This window comes from Pseudogymnoascus verrucosus, assembly GCF_001662655.1.
Source record: "Pseudogymnoascus verrucosus strain UAMH 10579 unplaced genomic scaffold scaffold_12, whole genome shotgun sequence".
Classification (NCBI taxonomy): Eukaryota; Fungi; Ascomycota; class Leotiomycetes; order Thelebolales; family Thelebolaceae; genus Pseudogymnoascus; species Pseudogymnoascus verrucosus.
In genome coordinates this window covers 517,350-534,133 of record NW_017263663.1, presented here as the reverse complement: position 1 = coordinate 534,133, position 16,784 = coordinate 517,350, and the positions used below count along the sequence as shown (strand labels likewise).

Genomic DNA, 16,784 nt, shown 5'->3' with positions numbered 1-16,784 from the left:
GTGCCCCCGTACCTAAGGAAACGGCTAAGACGGAGTACGTTGCTCCCACGATAATATCATGGCGGTGACAGCAAACTCCGCCGGTAGCGGGATGCACGACAGCACTGGAATAGTGGTGACAGTATTGCAATAGCATTGGCATGGACTCGATTATACCACAGACATGATGGAGGCCTCTACAAATACAAGCTCCTTGGCTATCCTTTTGAGCTTCGCCTGTTCTTTGCAGTAGTATCAATGATGGCTTCGATGCCCTCGCGATCCATGTTACTGTGTATTCATCTTTGATATATAGGGTTGCAAAGTTTAGGGCATTTGTTTCATGATATTTTATTGATAATCCGATGACAGAACTACTTGTACCCCCCGCTATGAATAGAATTTATTACAACAAAAATACGAGTAACCATGAACCGGGTTTCCAGATAAACTGCTAGCAAAGGTATACAGCTCATCCCCGGCAACTCAGGACAATTTCCTTGTTTCCCACACCTATTCCTTTACGCCATGCATAGCCCCTTACAAATTCAAGGTCATAACGAACTCCTCTTCTTCTTCATCCGCTCCACCCCTCATGCACTCTGGTAGCCCCGAATCAGGCCCAAAGCCGAGATCATCATCATTGATATCGAAAGCTCCCAGGAACCCCAACCTGCTGCTCTCTTCCTCTCGCTTCGCCCCATAACGCGCAGGCGTAATCGTCTTATCTGAGATAGCGGACAGATTGCTCAGCGAGCGCACTGGTGCTGAAGGCACTGCAGACACGGTACCATTCGAGAGCACTGTGGATGCGGAACGGCCCTTCTTATAGCCCATGGTGCTGCGAGAGGCGGCGCTGGCAGAGGCGTTGCGCATAGTTGAAGGCTGGATAGCAGGAGGCGTCGGGTTGGAGCCGCGGAGGAGGAATGGCGCGGGTTTCTTGGTCAGAGGGAGAGGACGGGATGGCTTTGTTGAGGTAGTGGTGGGCCTTGGTGCCAATGCGAGGGCGGACGCAGCGCGGCGGGATGTAAGCGTTGCTGGGCCTCTGCTGGGCAATGCAGACGCCTTTGCAGGGAGTTGGGCAGAGACGGCACGGCGTTCTTCAGTGGGTTTCTTGCGTTGAACTTTCGGAAATGTCTCTGGGACGTCGTGGACAATACAGGGGTCCTCCTCCACTGCTTTGAGGATCTTATCATCAGTCGCCTTTAGAGATCTGGCGAGCTCCTCCTCAAACTCCCTCTCTCTCTTAGATACACCATTTGCATCCACGGGGTTATAGTAGCGTGTGTGGAAGTCCTTCCTCTGATTCTCTCGCTTGACGATGCTGTAGTCTAGGTATCCGTTGGGGAAATCTTCGTTCTCGTATGGAAGGTCTTTAGATTTAGGTGGGCAGTATTCGACCTCTCGTTCACCCAATGGGTCTGGCTCGTCGCCGTGGATTTCCAACTTGACGGTATCGACGTGGCTAATCTTTTGCCTCAATGGGCGAGTGCTCGTCGGCCTGATCTGTGTCTTCTCGGGGCCCTTGTCCATCTCAGGTCCGGCTGGAGTTTGAAATGCCTTCGCCTTGGCATTTGTCGTCTTCATCCCAAGGGGTGCCCGAGTCCGAGGACCTATTTCATGGTCAGCAATTAATCCATACGATCAGTATTTCCGCATCGTACCCATTGGAGTTATGAAGGCATTCTTGTCGAGACCTGCGCCCTTCTTTCCGCCAGTAACTAGATTCTCATTCCCCTTGCCCTTCGTTTGAAGGACACTCTTCTTTCCGAAGCCCGTCGGCGCATTTTCGTCGTGCAGAGGTATCTTGAGTGGCGTCTTGGGATATCGGTTTCCTGGCGTCTTTGGCGGTGCAGCTCTTGTGCCTTGGTTCAGAGGCTTCGAAGCAGCGAGAGCTTGCTGGCCATGGACCAGATTCTCCTGGTCCCGAGCTGCTAACATTGTGAATGATTTGCTGCTCAATGGAGAATTGCTTATGGTGTAAATGTCATGGCGATGAGAGACAATTTTGTGCAAGTATAACGTATCTCGGTAGTTTAATGAGGTGGTTGATCTGAGGTTGTCGTAACCTGAATGGGGACCAGCCAAGGCTTGTTTTCCTTATGTGGGGTTGACATGGCAACAACGATGTGCGTCCCAAAATTAGTAGGGGCAACCCCTGTTGGCTAATCAGCAGCTCTTTCGGTTGCGATACTCAACCCCCTCATTCATCACCACCACCTGAACCTTACGATAACTACCTTTCCGCTCTTACATTTGAAATTTCATACCGGACCATCTCTACTTCAACTCCCCGCGAATTTCAAAAAAATCAGTCACCATGGATCGCATCAAGGAAGTGAGTTGTCCACTCCTGCCTGTTTCCTTACCGCCTTGAACCCCGCCATGCCACCGTTGAGACCACATTCGTGTTGCCTAACGAAATACGAGCGCGAGCACATCCAACGCTGGCCTTGCTGCGTCTATAATATGACCTAGCTAACGCGATACTCAGAAAATGAACTCTCTCCGCATCGAGGCGGATGAGGCAACCGCGAAGGCTCAGGAGCTCCAGGAGAAGGTCAAGACGCTTGAGCAGGAGAACTTGGCCAAGGAGCAGGAAGTCACATCTCTTCAACACAAGAACGGCTTATTGGAGGCTGAGGTAGAGAAGCTGGAGACACACAACAAGGAGATCAAGGCTACAGCTGAGGAGAGCACCCAACATGGCCACCAGAACGAGACCCTGCAACGCCGTCTCCAGCTCCTTGAGGAGGAGGCAGAGGAGGCAGACAAGAACCTGCGCGAGACAAACGACAAGTACGTTGGAGACATCTCAGCTGCTTCGCATCCTATTTTGATGGTGTGGAAGAGTACTGATAAAATTTACAGGCTCCGTCAAACAGACGTCAAGGCTGGCCACTTCGAGCGCAAGGTCAAGGCGCTCGAGAACGACAGGGACTCATGGGAGGCGAAATACGAGGAGATGGCCGAGAAGTACGCCAAGGTACAGAAGGAGCTGAAGGACTTCCAGGACGAGATTGGCCAGATCTAGTATCAAGGGCCACGACCGACTTTCCCGTTTTACGCGCGTCACATTGCGATTTCAGTTTAGGCAGTCATCACCAGGCGGTTCACACCGTTATTCCTCATCCCGCTTATGTCTTTACGACTGTCCGCCATAGAAGTTCCTGTTACTGCTGTTTGGGGTGGATGAGCTTCTTCCTGTAATCACAGGCCACTTAAAACAGATATCACGTTTCCAAAACTATGATATTATTCGTGTCGTGACTCTTAATCCTCGCCTCTCCTAGCGCTCGCTTGCTTCTTATTCGAAGACTTCTGTTTGGCCCTGCCAATCTTCCGCTCGATCTTAGACTCGTACCTGAACGGCTTCTTCTTCTCCTTCTTCGGCCACTGCTTCTTGGGATTTGCCTTTGCAAACTTCGCTGCCTTGGCCGCCTCTGCTGCCTTCTTCTTGCCCTCTAACTCTAACTCCTCATCCTCTGCTGCTGTATGTAATCCATCTTTTGACACGCCTACCTCCTCCACAGTAACCGTCGTAAACCGATCCTCATCAATGTATTCTTCTTCGTGATCGATTGGCTCCGCCGGCGCCTCTTCTTTTATGCCATCCCACTCTCCATCCTCGCCGGATTCCTCATGATCCAAGAATGGAGACTTTGATTCCGCTAATATCGCATCGACGGCGGCGACGTGCGCTTTCAGCTCTTGTGTTCGTTCTTCTCGTAACTGAGTACATTAGAATACACCCTCCATGTAAAGGCGACGGCATATTTACCTGTTTCCTCTGTAGAATGCGCTCCTCCTTGGCCTTTTTATCGTTCTCTGCCTGCGCCCTCTTCGCACGCTCCACCTTGCGCTTGTGAAAACCGGTCAGATAGTCTGCTCTGGCATCGAAGTCGAAACTGATCTCCTCGATTGCGGCATTTCTCTTTCTTTTCTTAGGTTGCGGCGGTAACGTCGACTTTTTCGGCCTCGGCACGACGAAATGCTCTGAGGACATCATGGTAATATATTGGTGGTTGTTTTATAAATTTATTTTCATGGTTCTATCTCGTCTTGTACCTATCCATAATTTCTGGCGATTATTTCTGGGGACCACCGCCGATAAGCTTTGGTGGCGGCCTGAGATATTAGGGTTACACTAGACGCCTCCCGACGTATGTGCCTATCATGGGTCTTTGGATGCTTCAACGGAGGTAGAGAAGCTATAAGACACAGCCACCAGAATGCGCTTCTCTACAGCTGGAACGATTGCGGCTTGCATAGCTGCAGCTAGCGCCTTTAAAGATACCTCGCCATTCCTCCTCTTCTCGAACCAAGAGTGCGTATATCCAACATGGTTCTGCCTATCTCCAACTAACCAAACGCAGCATCTGGGCTTCCCAAGAAGTAGGACAAACGGAGCGCCTATCCGACCTCAATCAGATCGATACTGCAAGCTCCGTGACAACTTCCCTTGTTAACAGCTTGGTTTGCCTACCCGTCGAGACCCTCCTCATCATTGTCCAACCCGACGCCAATGCCGCCGACTACACCAGCAAGACAGCCGCGCCCCACCTGCGCAAAGCACTGAAGACCAGCGTTGACAATGGGTCTGTATATGTTGGCCTCAATGTGGCGGAGGTCGTAGGAGCTGTGGATGTGGATGGCCTACAAACAGCTGTGGAGGCTTCATGCGGCTTTGGGTTCCAGAAGGTCGAAGCTTATGGCGAGGATGGTGTTTCGAAGATCGACTTCACTCCTGTATCAGGCAAGGAATCAGCAACCGTGGGAATTAGGGTGGACCTGCGACCGCTATCGGACGAACCGGCACAGCGTGTTCGCCAGGTTGCGTATCACGGTTTGTACCCCTTTGCCTTTCCTTTGAGGTTCAATCGCTAACATGCGCAGATGTCATTTTGCAAGAATTGGTGGCCCAGTTCAAGGGACGCAGCTATGCCGTTCTTTTTGCCACGACACCAGTAAACTCGAAGGCCCCCGCTCCAGTGGTGCACGGTAGTGTATCTGATGTCCCCAACTACGAGTCGGAGTTCCAGGAGCCGCTGCACTCGGAGATCAAGCGACAGACAGGGGCTATGCGTCGCGCAGACAGCAAGGTGGACAGGAGACCGCTTTTCGAGAAATACCAATTCTTCACACCAGGTATGAATTTTGCCATTCTCTTTGAGGGACTGCAGCTAAATACTTATAGGAATTTTCATGGGACTGATGGTGACGCTTCTCCTTGTGGCTATCCTCTCTGTGGGAATCAGGGGTATCGCTGGCCTAGAGGTGTCGTACGCCGCGTTCGAGAAGGAGATGGGCCCTGCGGCACAGAAGAAGGTGCAGCAGTAGAGGGATACTTGGATTTATGGGAATGTGGTATAGCATGTGTACGAGAGCGAGTTGTATTCCTAATTTTTGTAGCAGCGGCCGTATGTGCTTGCTCGGAGTTGGTGGGATTCCTAGAATTACAATATGAGATCTGCAAGCGTTTGATCTACTTCATGTTTGACAGCAGGGCGAGGAACTACTGATTGTCTTGTGATTGATTATATTTTTCACTTTTGCAGTCAATGATGCTGCTCCCCTAATCTCCCTGATGTCGTACAGGGTGTCACCATGGCCCTTTTCAACGCCCAAAACTCCGTACGCTATGCCAGTATACACAACCTTTCAAAATCGTATCCCATCCTTTGTTCTTGCAGTCCTCTATTTCTCAGGTGCGTCGGGCAACCTCTCAATGACATACTTTCCTCTCGCGACGCTCATAATCGGGACACCGGGAATCTTCCTTACTGCTGGGTGTCAGTATCATTCTGCGAGCACTGTTTGGGGTATGTGGGCTTGCTCACTCCTCCGCTTAAGGTCCAAATCGTTCGTCGCCACAATATAAACCTTGTTCTTCATCACACGATCCACAATGCAGTCATCTGCATACACACCCTTATGATCGCACTGAAGCCTCTCCCACCTCTCATCTCTCGCTATCCGCAGCGCAATCCTGTACTTCGGTCCCAGCTTCTCGAGCTCAGCCATCACACACGATGTAATTATAGGCGTACACTTTGCGTAGAGCGTGTCCATCATAGACTCGAGCAACGGCAGCTTGCGCTGGACGGTATGCGATAAGAAATTGGTATCGACGAGGACAGAGTAGGGCGGCACGAGAGCGGTATTGTACTGGAAGAAGAGGGCCGAGGAGACCTGGGGGATCTGGCGAACGACGGCAACTTCTTTCTTCTTTTGTCCCTCGGCAGCGGCGTCGACGTTCTTTTTGAGGCGCGCATCGCGTTGGCCGATGAGGCGCTTGACCTGCGAGACCGTTAGACTAACTAGTTTGCTGAGGAGCTGGAAATAATACATACCTGGCCGAACTTGCGGGTTTTCTTTGCGACGCCCATGGTGGATTGTGTATGCGGGGTGAAGGAAGGAGCGTGGTGCAGGTGGTGGTGGTGGTGTTGGAGTGTGGAGTGTGGAGTGTGGATAGACGTTTTCAATATTTCTTAATCGCGATAGTGAGGCCGATAAGTTAGCGACATGGGGGAGAGTGAGAGATTCTTTTTCTCGTGTTGCCAACGCTAAAATGTCACCCTCGCACTAAAAATAGCGGGTACTATACTTCGTACGTCGTACTTGCTGCTGAGGCACAACACAAGTCCCTGTACTCTTACTTTGCTACTGTACGAAGGAGTATTCCCATCCAAGACAGGGGACCAACGCCGACTTATCCAAGTCTTCATCCCTTCGCTCCCCTCTTACCTCGATCAATAACTTCACTTTCGCTTTCTTCAATTTGCATATCCAGTCGACTATACTGTATAGCGCATACTCTATCCCTTGTATCTCTACGACGCTCGTTACTTTTCAACGCCTTGATTCTATTTACATTCGCCCTGTATTACCCACGCCTTGAAACCGCTGCGTCAACCCCTCAAGTGACCGAGACACCTGGAATACATCATCGATCTACAGAAGACATTCATCGAAGCTATTGATATCTGTGACGCCGGCGCTCGATCGCGACGATTATTGCCCAGCGGCCAGGCCCCTTATTGTCGTCGCCAACGACAACACAGCCCCCACCTACAGACCAAAGACCGCAAAGACTCCGAGTCGAGGCGACAACGACACAAGCCCAGTCGTTTCCTTGGAATTCGACGACCTCTATTCTCATATTGGATAGCAACCGGGCTTCCTTTGTGGAATATAAACGACCATGCATCTGTTTCGGGGACAACCAGTGGCTATAGCCCTACTGTCGACGTTGTTGGTATCATCAACCGCATACGCTCAGGACCAAAAGTCGGATACTACGGCGGATAGTGGGAAAACAGACGCCTCAAAGACAGATGCAACTAAAGCTAGCGAGACCAACAACAACACCGCAAAGCAGACAACGGCGCCGACAAAAGGCACTACCGACCAACCCTCAGAAACAGGAAACAACAACACTCCCACACCAACCCCAACATCAGATACTGGCGCGGTCATAACAGGAGACAGTACCGGCACAAATGATGTCAAGGTTCCTCAGAGCACCATCACAGATGCGTCGGCCTCAAGTGATAATGCAGTTGGGCCAACCGACTTGCCCCAGATTCCAGGTGGATACAAGATCCCCGTAGCACAAGTTCCCCCTACACTCAATGCACCCTATATGCAGGCGTCCAAACTCCCTGCCGGCACGGTCTTCATCGTCGTCGGTGCCATCCTTGGCTTCCTCGCTCTAGCCGTCGTCTTGTGGCGCGGCCTCACAGTGTGGGCTCTGAAGCGGTCCGTAAAGCGCGCTGCCAAGGGGAACAACGTTCAAGACACCAAGGCCCTTCTCAACTTCCGCCCACCCGCAGCACCAGTATACAACAGGTACTCTGACCGCGATTCGACCCTCTCCCTCGCCAACCTCCGCAAGAGCCCCAAGCCAACCAGGCCCACAACATCGAGCGGCGCCGCTCCAGGCCAATCTCTCTTCTTCTCTCCCACCGCCGGTGGCTCCATGCTCAACCCTGGCAACCGCAACTCCGGCTACCTCCCCTCAGGCTACTATGCAGCGGGCGCATCGGCCCCTGGAAACGGATCTGGCATGGCACACCTTGGCGGCAGCGGTCTCACTGCTCGCGAGGCAATCTCATTGTCGAATCTGGGACCTCAGGCGAAGGGATACGCACGCGCGCAGAGTCTCGGTACTACGCCGCCGGATAGCCCACGGGTAGGACCGGCGCTGAGCCCAGGGCCGCAACACGGCATGCACATGAGCACAAGCACGTTGGATCTGACGCAGAGGCCTGGCGGCAGAGCGCCGAGTGCCTACCTTGAGGATCTGTTTGATGAGGCTGGGGCTGCCCCAGGGAATTATCCGGTGAATCACCCGAATTATCAGGGGCCCGCAAGATAAGCTCTGAGCGGGTGATGGGAACGGCAGTTGAGGGAATGCGAAGGCATGTATCTTGAAGAGGAGGATGAGAGGGGTTGAAGGGGGTGAATTGAAATCTTAACGAGTTGCACAAACGCATTCATTGTATCTTTTTTGTAATCGGGGGGAAGGCATGGAGTTCGTCTACATGCATTACTATCGGCGGCCTCACTGGCCCATCCTTTTCCCTATTTGTTTTTGGGCCGGGTGGCGGAGGAGCTTTTTCTGTCCTAACGGCGTGGTTAGATTTCGATTTGCGGTTGGTTTGGTCGCTCTGTTATGGGTAGATTGCGCGGACACGCGGAGGAAAAATGGTGGCATAATGATTGTATGGTGGGGGGATTGGAGAGTGTATATATCGTAGTTGAATGGAAGCACATTATCAGCTTAGATCGTTGGGAGTTATTTGAGTCTCGAGTTTTGTATTTTAGCGACCAATCTATATAATAAGTCTAGTGTCTGGTATCATTCTTTTCGTCGCTCGTGCGCTACGGTTGACGATGTTCTTCAATATCTCCTCGAATGATACTCGTAGTGCTCCCGCCTCTATCCGACCCTGGCAGCATTCTCAGCGCCTCCTCTCCCTATCCCGATCTCTATACTCCCTCCTCTCCCTATCGTCTCGTCCCCCATATCTCTCATCCCGCTCTCTCCTCTTCGTATCCTCTCTTTCTCTATATTCCCCAGGCTTCTCCCGCCTCTCTTTCTTTGCTTTAGTATTCAATCTCTTAACATCGCTCTTTTGCACCCAAGCCCCAAGTTCCTCAGCACCCTTCAGCTCCCGCGCTCCCAGACCAAGCAAATTTAACCGCCTCTTCCCCTCCTTCGGCGTCGCCACTTTCTCCCCCTTCCATCCCATACCACGTAGCAGCGCTGCCCCAAAATCCTCAACCGGCATATCCTCGTAATCTTGAAGCGTGGATACATCGGGCGCCGAGGCAATAGCGCGCTGATACGCATCTCCATCGCTAATAGGAGCCTCATACGTCGTGTCTTCCTTAGACGCAATAACAAGATCCGGGCGCTTAACCTTATCCTCACGCCCCAGCAGCGCATCAAGCGCACGATCATCATCCGTCTTCACCTTCTGAACCAGCGCCTCTGTTGGCTCTGGCGGCGCAGACCTAGGCGGCTCAACACCCTCAACAACATCCTTCTCCTTCTCCTCCTTCGACCTTAGCGTCAGTCCCCATTTAATCTCCTCCCCCCCCTGCACCTCCTCCACACCCCTCCCCTCAGCAGCCTTCCTCGCCCCTTCGCGCTGCGCCTGCACCTCAGGCGGTAGGAGGTTCTTCCCACCCCGTCGCTGCCGCGCCTCAGCGCGCCAGTCGCGATTAGGCAGTTTCTCGATGATGGGCGCGCTGCGGGTGTGTCGCTCGCGCGTCTCTGCGCCCGAGGCGCCGAAGGCGGTTACGGCTACGGGCTCGGGCTCGCGGTCGGAGTCGGAGTCCGAGGCGTGGTGGAGAGGGGGGCGGGTGCGTTTGCCGAGGGAGGAGGGGGGTTTGGTGGAGGAGGGGCGGGAGGAGGGTGTTGAGCTGGAAGGTTTGGAGGCCAGGGAGAATTTCTTCATGGTGAAGGGTCCGGGGGGACCGTTGGAGGAGGACATAGTGGTGGTGGGCGCGTGGAGATGGTGATGTGGGTGTGGCAGGCCACTATTCGCGGGGATAGAGACACGGCTCGCTGCAAGAGAGGGCGTGTTTGAGGATAGATTGGTGCGAAGGCGCTGATGAGGATGAAGTTGGAGATGATTGTGATCGTGGCTGGCGGCCTCGATGAATTTCGTGAATGTTGCCTTCCAAGGTCGAGGTGTTTGTCATGTTTGCGTAAAGAACGGAGTAAATATATTCCGGGGTACAGGGGTACCGGCGGGACCAAGCTCCATATCCAAGCTTCATACATGTCCATAACGATTTCCATATATTTGAAAAACCAAAGTTCCAAAGAAACCATTGCAGCCATGTTGCTTTGAATGGTTGAGTGATATGATACCTACGACATACATTTACGATTTTATTAATGGACCTATTTTGAGACAACAGCTCTGAGAAAGCATGGCGGCACCAAAAGCCTTGGGGCAATCGATTGCCAACTTCGCCCGCGATGGAGAGTTTCCGGGAGATGAGGAAATCTCCAAAAGTTATGTAGAAGGGGAAGCTCTTGCATTGGCATTGCAAGCCGTGACTGCAGCTAGGTCTGCTCTGGAGGTTAGTGTTACGAGGGGGGCTCTTTGGAGGGGTAAAGGCTATTATGGTAACATCTGCTAATGAACTGTGTAGGATGAGATTCGAAAAACTAGTCGCGATAGTGCGCCAGAAGTTGATACCTGGATCACGAATGCCCATGCCCTGCAGGAAGATATTGAGAACTCCAAGAACCTTGCTGAGGACATTGCTCGTGATGCAGAAGGCGGAGATGCGTTGCAACGAGCGGCGAGGGAGGACGCTGAACATGTCGAGTTTCTTGAGAAGGAGGTTCAATACAATAACCAGTTGAAAGAGGCGCTGGGCGGAATCCAGGATGTCCAGAGAATGCTGGATGGGGCCGAAGGCGCAGGCGTTGAAGGCAGACTTCTGGAAGCTCTGAATATACTTGCACGTATGTTGACCTGGAACTTTGTTTTGGATTGCAACTAACGTGCCCCAGAATCATGGGAGAAGATGGAAAATATCCCCGCACATGAAATCACTCGACCGCTATCAGTATTGAATGAGCGGGCGTTCCTGATCAAGGAATCTATCCATGAGCAATTCGGCCACATCTGGAATACGCTTGTGCATTTCGATGAGGAAATGACCTCTCTAACAGTGGACAACACCATTAGTAAGAACTGGAAACTGGGTTATGATTGTGCTATGCTAACGGAGGGAAAGTCGGCCCAACAGATATACCTCAGTCGGTTCTCATAATGAAGGCTTATAAAGAGGATGATACGAGGATCAAAAAGTTTTGTGATGATTTCGAAACTGCAATTGTACACCCTCGAGTTCTCATAGGCTACGGCCCGCTAAAGTCTATTTCCGTTGAGGGGGTACGTTACTGCTATATCAGAAGGGCGGAATTATGGCTAATGTGAATCTAGAAAACCATACGTGCGTCTGAGGAAGTACCCGCATCGTTAGGAATAAGGGAACTTTTTCTTGACCTCGAAAAGATGATCCGTTTCCTTTCCGAAAGCTTTCCTCCCGACTTCGCTCAGCCGTTGTCTTCCGTATTAATGCCTAAGCTCACCACACTAATCAGAGAGACATGGCTTGACTCTGCAGTACCGGTATCATTAGATCGTATGACCGATTTCCGGAATTCTATTGCTCTCGTTCACGAGTTTGCGGAGACCATCACTGCCTTGGGATGGGGCGGAGCAGATAATCTCAACGATTGGGTTGAGAGCTCTCCTCGATTATGGGTTGCAAAGCGCAGGGAGACAGCGCTGGATTCTACAAGGAGGCAGCTATCGAAGGGTATTGGACGTACTAAAGGGGTTGAACGAACAGAAACCCAAACTATCACCGAATTCATTGATGAAGAGCTTCCGGGCGGGGCTGCAAACGAGGGCAAAGAGACAGCCAAACGTGAGGACGACTGGGATGTTGAGTGGTCAGATGACGAGGACAAGGGCAATGAAGACAGCGCCCCAGGAGGCGATAAAGGCAAGGCCAAAGAAAGGAATGCTGGGGGAGAAAGCGACGGCGAAGAAAATACAAGATCTTCATCAAGCCTAGGAAGGGATTCTCCTAAAGAGAGCAACTGGACTGCTGAGGTTTTGAAAGAAGCGGCCCCTGACGACGATGACGGGGCTGATGCCTGGGGGTGGGGCGATGATGACGAGGAAGAGGCACCTGCGGAAACCCAGGAGGAGCCAGCTCCAATGCCTGAGAAACCTGAGATTTCGGAACCCCAGGCGAGAAGAGAAGTGCAGCGAGAGGTAACCTTGACTGAAAAGTACACGGTATCGTCTATGCCAGAACCAGTGTTCGATACCATCAGGCACATCATAGAAGATGCAGTAACGCTGACGCGCGAAAAGTAAGTTGGCAAATCGCATCTTCAGTTGTAATACTAACGATATTTAGCCACGATACAAACCCTGTCAGCGCAGCAGCTGTTGGACTATTTGGCCTTCCAACTCTAGTGTTAGCCATGTACCGTGCTTCTGCGCCAGTATACTACAACCTCGCCCCAGGCGGTAACATGTCAGTCTTTCCAACCCCTATCCATCACGAATCCCACTAACACCCCCAGGTATTGCTACAACGACGCCATGCACCTCTCCGACCTCCTCAAAGACTTCTCCGCCACCTGGTCCCAACGCACCGACCTCGGCCCCCGCGCAAAAGGCAAAGTTCGCCTCGACGGCGAAGTCCAATCCCTCCTGAAATTCAGCCGCGCCGCCTACGGCCGCGAAATGAGCACCCAGCGCACTATCATCACGGACCTCCTCGGCGGCGCGCAGAGCTTCCTCAACCAGGGCGACGACGCTGCCACAGACCAAGTCGCTGTCGAGTCTGTCGTCGCGCACATCCGCGCCCTTGCCGCGGAGTGGCGCAGTATTCTCTCTGAATCCGCGTGGTCCCAGGCTGTTGGAGCGCTGCTATCTACTGTCGCTCGAAAGATGATTCGCGACGTCACTGATCTTACCGTGCTGGGTGCTGATGAGGCGTTTCGTGTAGCATCGTTAATTGCTCTGGTGACGAAATTGGATGATCTCTTCACACCCGAGGGCGCAGATGAGGACCCAGAGAACCCGCCTGTGCCGACGACATCGCACTATGCGGCGTTCTGGCTTAAGCTGCACTTCCTGAGCGAGGTGCTGCAGAGTAACCTGCGAGACCTGATGTTTTTGTGGTCGAAGAGCGATTTGAGTCTTTATTTTGGGGCGGAGGAGGTGGTGGATTTGATTGAGTTGAGCTTTGAGACGAATCGTCGGACGAAGGAGGCAATTGCGGAGATTAGGAGTGAGCCGTTTCCGAGGGGGGTGGCGCCGGAGGAGATGTGAGAGGGTTGGGGCTGTTGGGAAGGGGGTTGGTAGATGGTATGAGCTATGAATATATAATACCCTTACACGCATATTGTATGGACTGGGAACGTGCATGCTATGTGTTCTATCTCGTTATCCTGACAAGACAATTGTTTAATTCGTTCATCTGACTTCTTATTTTGAGATCTTATTAACTTAAATAACTAGCATAAACTCCCACGGGCTCATTCGTAGCGCAAGCAACCGCAAACACTACACTGTGTATAGTTACTCGTGAGAACTTTAACTAGCACTGTAATGGTGTTGCACCCCTAAAAGTTAAAATCCCCTAAAAAAAAGAATAAACGAATGCAAGAGCGACAATAATAACAATTACAAGTATAGCGTGCACAGCGCCTAGTGTTTTCCCACCCGTAGCATACATAGTGTCTGTCACGAGCAAAAAAAAAAAACGCAAAAAAAATTAAACGACGTGGGCAGGATTTGAACCTACGCGGCCGAAACCATATGATATCGCATTGAAGCATTCGAGTCATACCCATTAACCACTCTGGCACCACGCCTTGTTTATTTGTTGAAGGGAGCGGCCTACAAGACATAATATACCATTCCAAAAATTGCTGTGATGTTGTAAGACATCGTCGTGAAACGCCATCCATCTATGAGAATAGTTAAATTATGTCGGTCGCGCCTTCCTAATTCTTTTTTTGATTGGATTGTTGGGAAGGTGCGACCGACGACTTGTACTACGTACTGTGCGTACCGAAAATGCAGCGGGAAAATTGAAATAAATCATCGCTTTAATTCCTATCAATCCAGCTTGCTATTCACACCAGGAAGCAAACCCAATATCGCCCATTAAGGCAATAATCCCATATAAACACCTTACACTAATCATAACACATCCATCTCCATCCCCATCCCCAAGACTGAAAACACCTACTAATCCTCCTCGCCCTCAATCATCATCCCTCTCGCATTGGGATTCCCCAACAAATTCCTCCCCCTGGGCACCCTAACATCCTTAACCCCAAAGCACCCAAACACCTTCAAATTCTTCACCCTCGGACAGCTGCGCCACAGACACCCAACCACGAAATCATCCATATCCCCACAGAAACTCGCATCCACCGTCTCGAGCTCCGGATACATCTTCCCCTCTCCAAACGCGCGCTCAAGCGCCGCCCTCTCAATATGGCGACAGGAGAGTATATTCAGCGACCCGAGGTGACGTCCGGAGTGCGCCATCAGGGCTTCGAAGCCGGCGGAGCAGAGACCGATGCGGTCGGGGTTGTCGAGCGTGAGACTGTCAACGTGGCGGCACTCGCCAAGATCGACGATGCGGAGGGCAGGGTTGCGCCAGCTAGTAAAGAGCGCGGCGAAGGCGGCGTCGGTGAAGGTTTCGTTGCGCTTGAGGCGGAGTTTGGAGAGGGAGGTGCAGTGCGTATGGATTGCGTTGAGGAGAGTGTCGTCGAGGTCGGGGATGCCGACTAGGGAGAGGGTTTTGAGGTTGGCGCCGAGGCTGGTGATGATTTCGACGTAGGGTTCTGTGATGGTAGGTTTGTAGAGTTCGAGGGAGAGGTGCTGGAGGTTCTTGAGAGCTGCGATGTGGTAGAGGCCTGCGCTGGTGACTTTTTGGTTGTGGCAGATCTTGAGGCGGGTGAGATTGGGGCAGAGGTCTTTGATGGTGCGCATGGCCTCGTCTCCGAAGGATACATCGGTATGGTAGACCTTGAGGGATCGAAGATGGGTGCCCTTTGCCATCAGAAAGCTCGTCCAGTGCTCGTCGTCGATTAGGTTTGCGCCGTGTAGACTCAGGGACTCCAATTCCACCGTGGAGGCGGTCAAGTAATCCATGACCTTCTCCTTAAACTGGATTGCATTTCGCAGGCGTAGGTGTTTTATGGTTGGGGCGACCTGGAATATCCGAATGTAGTCGTCGGATTTTAGTTTGGCGCCGTCATACGCAGTGATATTTGCGACACCTGGCTTCAAGAATAGGTCCAGAGTTCTGGAATCCAGCATGCGTCTCTTCGACAAGAGCTGCGCCAGCTTATCCACAAGAACTGGAGGCAGGTCGCCAAAATCTTCTGCTTGGTGGACGTTGTTCGCAAGCGTACTCACACATTGCGATACCAAGTCTCTTGCACCACGAGCAGATGTGCCCTCAAGGCGTTCGCTTTCGATGTTGCGACGGTTGTAACGGGCAGCAGTTTTCCGCTTCTTCCTCGGACCCCCTTCTTCATCGTCCAAGTCCTTAGTACATTTCATACAGAGTAGCCCGCCACCAGGCCCTGTGCGGCTGTAAGGGGTAACGGAAAACCGGATGTAACAGATCTGGCAGTTCTCAAACTGGCCGATCTTTGGAAGGCTAGATGCGCCGTATAGGTCTTCGTCAACATCGTCCGAGTCGGAAAAGTCCATGCCTTTCCTTTGAGCTTTTTGAAACGTCTTGGAGGCTTTGGCTTTGGCGGCAGCCTTTTGAGTAGCTTTATTCCTCGCTAGCTGGGCTTTGGTCAACGGCTTCTCCTCCAAAGGTGTTTCTTCTTCGAGCCCTGCTTCCTCCGACTGCTCCCGACTATTCTCAGCATCCCAGGAGGCCTGCGCTGCAGCTCGACGCGCTTCGGCATCCCTTCGAATCCTGTTGGCGTCGATATTGTGAGACTGAAGGTGTTAGTAGCTATGAAGAGGCAAGGGTCTGTCAGTGGTGGTGCAGCTTACAGCAAGAAAGTCTGTCAAAGCAGATGTTCTAATAAATGGATTAGTTGAGAGGTTCACAGAGTATTCAGCTCGACGGCTATACGTACGGTCCCTGGATTCGTCGTTGACGAACGACAGGAGGACCCTGATTGGGGCCACCGGGAGGAGGAGGTGGTGGAGGATTCGACCTTTGTATGTGAGAATGGATTCGTAATGAGAGTGGGTGTGATTAATATTGGGGGTTCGGCTTACATTTTGGATGGATCGGATTAATGCAGACAGTGAAGTGAGGCTTCTGACTTCACTTCTGCCCAAACGCGGCCTTCTTATAACCTTTGGTCAATAATCAATGAAAGGATGGGTGGTCGGTGATTGTGAGACTGCTATGGAAGACCCAGGATATAGCCTAGGTATTGAGGGAAGTATGTGAGGAAGTGTAGAAGGTAAGAAGAGAAGAAATAAATGAAGCCTTTGAGGATTGAGGACCCCTAGAATATTTAGGAAGAGAAGTCAAATGATGAAATGTAAGTGAAGGGAAGTCGTGGGGGAGCAGTTTCGATGGGGGCGAGGTACACAGGTACAAAGGTACAAGCTTCAAAACTGAAAGGCCGAAAGGCTTATCGATAGGCGGGAAGGGACGGAGTACACGGAGCGTAGTTTAAGTGGAGTATTTTATTTAATTCCAGCCAATCAGAGGCCGCTGTTGCCTAAAATTCGATTGAAAAATGGTAA

At 51.8% G+C, this 16,784-nt stretch overlaps 9 protein-coding genes and 1 non-coding gene across 10 annotated transcripts; 4 read left to right on the top strand and 6 right to left on the bottom strand.

The window, feature by feature from the left end:
• Nucleotides 1-309: 309 nt before the first annotated feature.
• VE01_03219 (uncharacterized protein) lies at nucleotides 310-2,210 on the bottom strand. Its single transcript, XM_018272715.2, has 2 exons — nucleotides 1,644-2,210; nucleotides 310-1,592 (listed from the first exon to the last, which is right to left on the bottom strand). The coding sequence occupies exons 1-2, from the start codon at nucleotides 1,918-1,920 to the stop codon at nucleotides 520-522; spliced, it is 1,350 nt and encodes a 449-aa protein (XP_018132011.1). The 5' UTR covers nucleotides 1,921-2,210; the 3' UTR covers nucleotides 310-519.
• Nucleotides 2,176-3,328, top strand: VE01_03218 (uncharacterized protein). The gene is made up of 3 exons (XM_018272714.2): nucleotides 2,176-2,317; nucleotides 2,474-2,778; nucleotides 2,851-3,328. Exons 1-3 carry the CDS (start codon nucleotides 2,300-2,302, stop codon nucleotides 3,011-3,013), a joined length of 486 nt encoding a protein of 161 aa, XP_018131980.1. The 5' UTR covers nucleotides 2,176-2,299; the 3' UTR covers nucleotides 3,014-3,328.
• Nucleotides 3,149-4,044, bottom strand: VE01_03217 (uncharacterized protein). The gene is made up of 2 exons (XM_018272713.2): nucleotides 3,761-4,044; nucleotides 3,149-3,711 (listed from the first exon to the last, which is right to left on the bottom strand). The coding sequence occupies exons 1-2, from the start codon at nucleotides 3,986-3,988 to the stop codon at nucleotides 3,253-3,255; spliced, it is 687 nt and encodes a 228-aa protein (XP_018131978.2). The 5' UTR covers nucleotides 3,989-4,044; the 3' UTR covers nucleotides 3,149-3,252.
• A 126-nt stretch (nucleotides 4,045-4,170) lies between these two features.
• VE01_03216 (uncharacterized protein) lies at nucleotides 4,171-5,495 on the top strand. The gene is made up of 4 exons (XM_018272712.2): nucleotides 4,171-4,306; nucleotides 4,356-4,825; nucleotides 4,876-5,127; nucleotides 5,177-5,495. Exons 1-4 carry the CDS (start codon nucleotides 4,212-4,214, stop codon nucleotides 5,317-5,319), a joined length of 960 nt encoding a protein of 319 aa, XP_018131979.1. The 5' UTR covers nucleotides 4,171-4,211; the 3' UTR covers nucleotides 5,320-5,495.
• FCF1 (rRNA-processing protein fcf1) lies at nucleotides 5,411-6,496 on the bottom strand. The gene is made up of 3 exons (XM_018272711.2): nucleotides 6,333-6,496; nucleotides 5,820-6,279; nucleotides 5,411-5,762 (listed from the first exon to the last, which is right to left on the bottom strand). Exons 1-3 carry the CDS (start codon nucleotides 6,366-6,368, stop codon nucleotides 5,677-5,679), a joined length of 582 nt encoding a protein of 193 aa, XP_018131976.1. The 5' UTR covers nucleotides 6,369-6,496; the 3' UTR covers nucleotides 5,411-5,676.
• Nucleotides 6,497-6,572: 76 nt separating this feature from the next.
• VE01_03214 (uncharacterized protein) lies at nucleotides 6,573-8,839 on the top strand. The gene has a single exon (XM_018272710.2). It carries the CDS (start codon nucleotides 7,184-7,186, stop codon nucleotides 8,357-8,359), a length of 1,176 nt encoding a protein of 391 aa, XP_018131977.1. The 5' UTR covers nucleotides 6,573-7,183; the 3' UTR covers nucleotides 8,360-8,839.
• VE01_03213 (uncharacterized protein) lies at nucleotides 8,789-10,156 on the bottom strand. The gene has a single exon (XM_018272709.2). The coding sequence runs from the start codon at nucleotides 9,981-9,983 to the stop codon at nucleotides 8,946-8,948; it is 1,038 nt and encodes a 345-aa protein (XP_018132067.1). The 5' UTR covers nucleotides 9,984-10,156; the 3' UTR covers nucleotides 8,789-8,945.
• A 133-nt stretch (nucleotides 10,157-10,289) lies between these two features.
• VE01_03212 (uncharacterized protein) lies at nucleotides 10,290-13,413 on the top strand. The gene is made up of 7 exons (XM_018272708.2): nucleotides 10,290-10,581; nucleotides 10,654-10,972; nucleotides 11,021-11,197; nucleotides 11,248-11,405; nucleotides 11,457-12,400; nucleotides 12,448-12,567; nucleotides 12,617-13,413. Exons 1-7 carry the CDS (start codon nucleotides 10,429-10,431, stop codon nucleotides 13,368-13,370), a joined length of 2,625 nt encoding a protein of 874 aa, XP_018132010.1. The 5' UTR covers nucleotides 10,290-10,428; the 3' UTR covers nucleotides 13,371-13,413.
• A 407-nt stretch (nucleotides 13,414-13,820) lies between these two features.
• Nucleotides 13,821-13,916, bottom strand: VE01_03211 (the record flags this gene model as incomplete). The annotated part of the gene is made up of 1 exon: nucleotides 13,821-13,916. It is a non-coding gene; the product is annotated as a tRNA-Ser (tRNA).
• A 229-nt stretch (nucleotides 13,917-14,145) lies between these two features.
• VE01_03210 (uncharacterized protein) lies at nucleotides 14,146-16,613 on the bottom strand. The gene is made up of 4 exons (XM_059463513.1): nucleotides 16,305-16,613; nucleotides 16,160-16,240; nucleotides 16,074-16,101; nucleotides 14,146-16,016 (listed from the first exon to the last, which is right to left on the bottom strand). Coding segments are annotated over exons 1-4 (1,833 nt in total). The 5' UTR covers nucleotides 16,307-16,613; the 3' UTR covers nucleotides 14,146-14,294.
• Nucleotides 16,614-16,784: the final 171 nt, after the last annotated feature.

Coding starts and splice junctions, on each gene's coding strand:
- VE01_03219 (XM_018272715.2), bottom strand. CDS start 1,920: ATGTTAGCAGCTCGGGACCAGGAGAATCTGGTCCATGGCCAGCAAGCT. Junction 1,593..1,643: donor TGCCTTCATAACTCCAATGG/GTACGATGCGGA, acceptor ACCATGAAATAG/GTCCTCGGACTCGGGCACCC.
- VE01_03218 (XM_018272714.2), top strand. Junction 2,779..2,850: donor CTGCGCGAGACAAACGACAA/GTACGTTGGAGA, acceptor TAAAATTTACAG/GCTCCGTCAAACAGACGTCA.
- VE01_03217 (XM_018272713.2), bottom strand. CDS start 3,988: ATGATGTCCTCAGAGCATTTCGTCGTGCCGAGGCCGAAAAAGTCGACG. Junction 3,712..3,760: donor GCATTCTACAGAGGAAACAG/GTAAATATGCCG, acceptor TAATGTACTCAG/TTACGAGAAGAACGAACACA.
- VE01_03216 (XM_018272712.2), top strand. CDS start 4,212: ATGCGCTTCTCTACAGCTGGAACGATTGCGGCTTGCATAGCTGCAGCT. Junction 4,826..4,875: donor TCGCCAGGTTGCGTATCACG/GTTTGTACCCCT, acceptor TAACATGCGCAG/ATGTCATTTTGCAAGAATTG. Junction 5,128..5,176: donor ATACCAATTCTTCACACCAG/GTATGAATTTTG, acceptor AAATACTTATAG/GAATTTTCATGGGACTGATG.
- FCF1 (XM_018272711.2), bottom strand. CDS start 6,368: ATGGGCGTCGCAAAGAAAACCCGCAAGTTCGGCCAG. Junction 6,280..6,332: donor AAACCCGCAAGTTCGGCCAG/GTATGTATTATT, acceptor ACGGTCTCGCAG/GTCAAGCGCCTCATCGGCCA. Junction 5,763..5,819: donor TTTGGACCTTAAGCGGAGGA/GTGAGCAAGCCC, acceptor GACACCCAGCAG/TAAGGAAGATTCCCGGTGTC.
- VE01_03214 (XM_018272710.2), top strand. CDS start 7,184: ATGCATCTGTTTCGGGGACAACCAGTGGCTATAGCCCTACTGTCGACG.
- VE01_03213 (XM_018272709.2), bottom strand. CDS start 9,983: ATGTCCTCCTCCAACGGTCCCCCCGGACCCTTCACCATGAAGAAATTC.
- VE01_03212 (XM_018272708.2), top strand. CDS start 10,429: ATGGCGGCACCAAAAGCCTTGGGGCAATCGATTGCCAACTTCGCCCGC. Junction 10,582..10,653: donor CAGCTAGGTCTGCTCTGGAG/GTTAGTGTTACG, acceptor TGAACTGTGTAG/GATGAGATTCGAAAAACTAG. Junction 12,401..12,447: donor GTAACGCTGACGCGCGAAAA/GTAAGTTGGCAA, acceptor AACGATATTTAG/CCACGATACAAACCCTGTCA.
- VE01_03210 (XM_059463513.1), bottom strand. Junction 16,102..16,159: donor CAACGACGAATCCAGGGACC/GTACGTATAGCC, acceptor TCCATTTATTAG/AACATCTGCTTTGACAGACT. Junction 16,017..16,073: donor CTTTGACAGACTTTCTTGCT/GTAAGCTGCACC, acceptor TAACACCTTCAG/TCTCACAATATCGACGCCAA.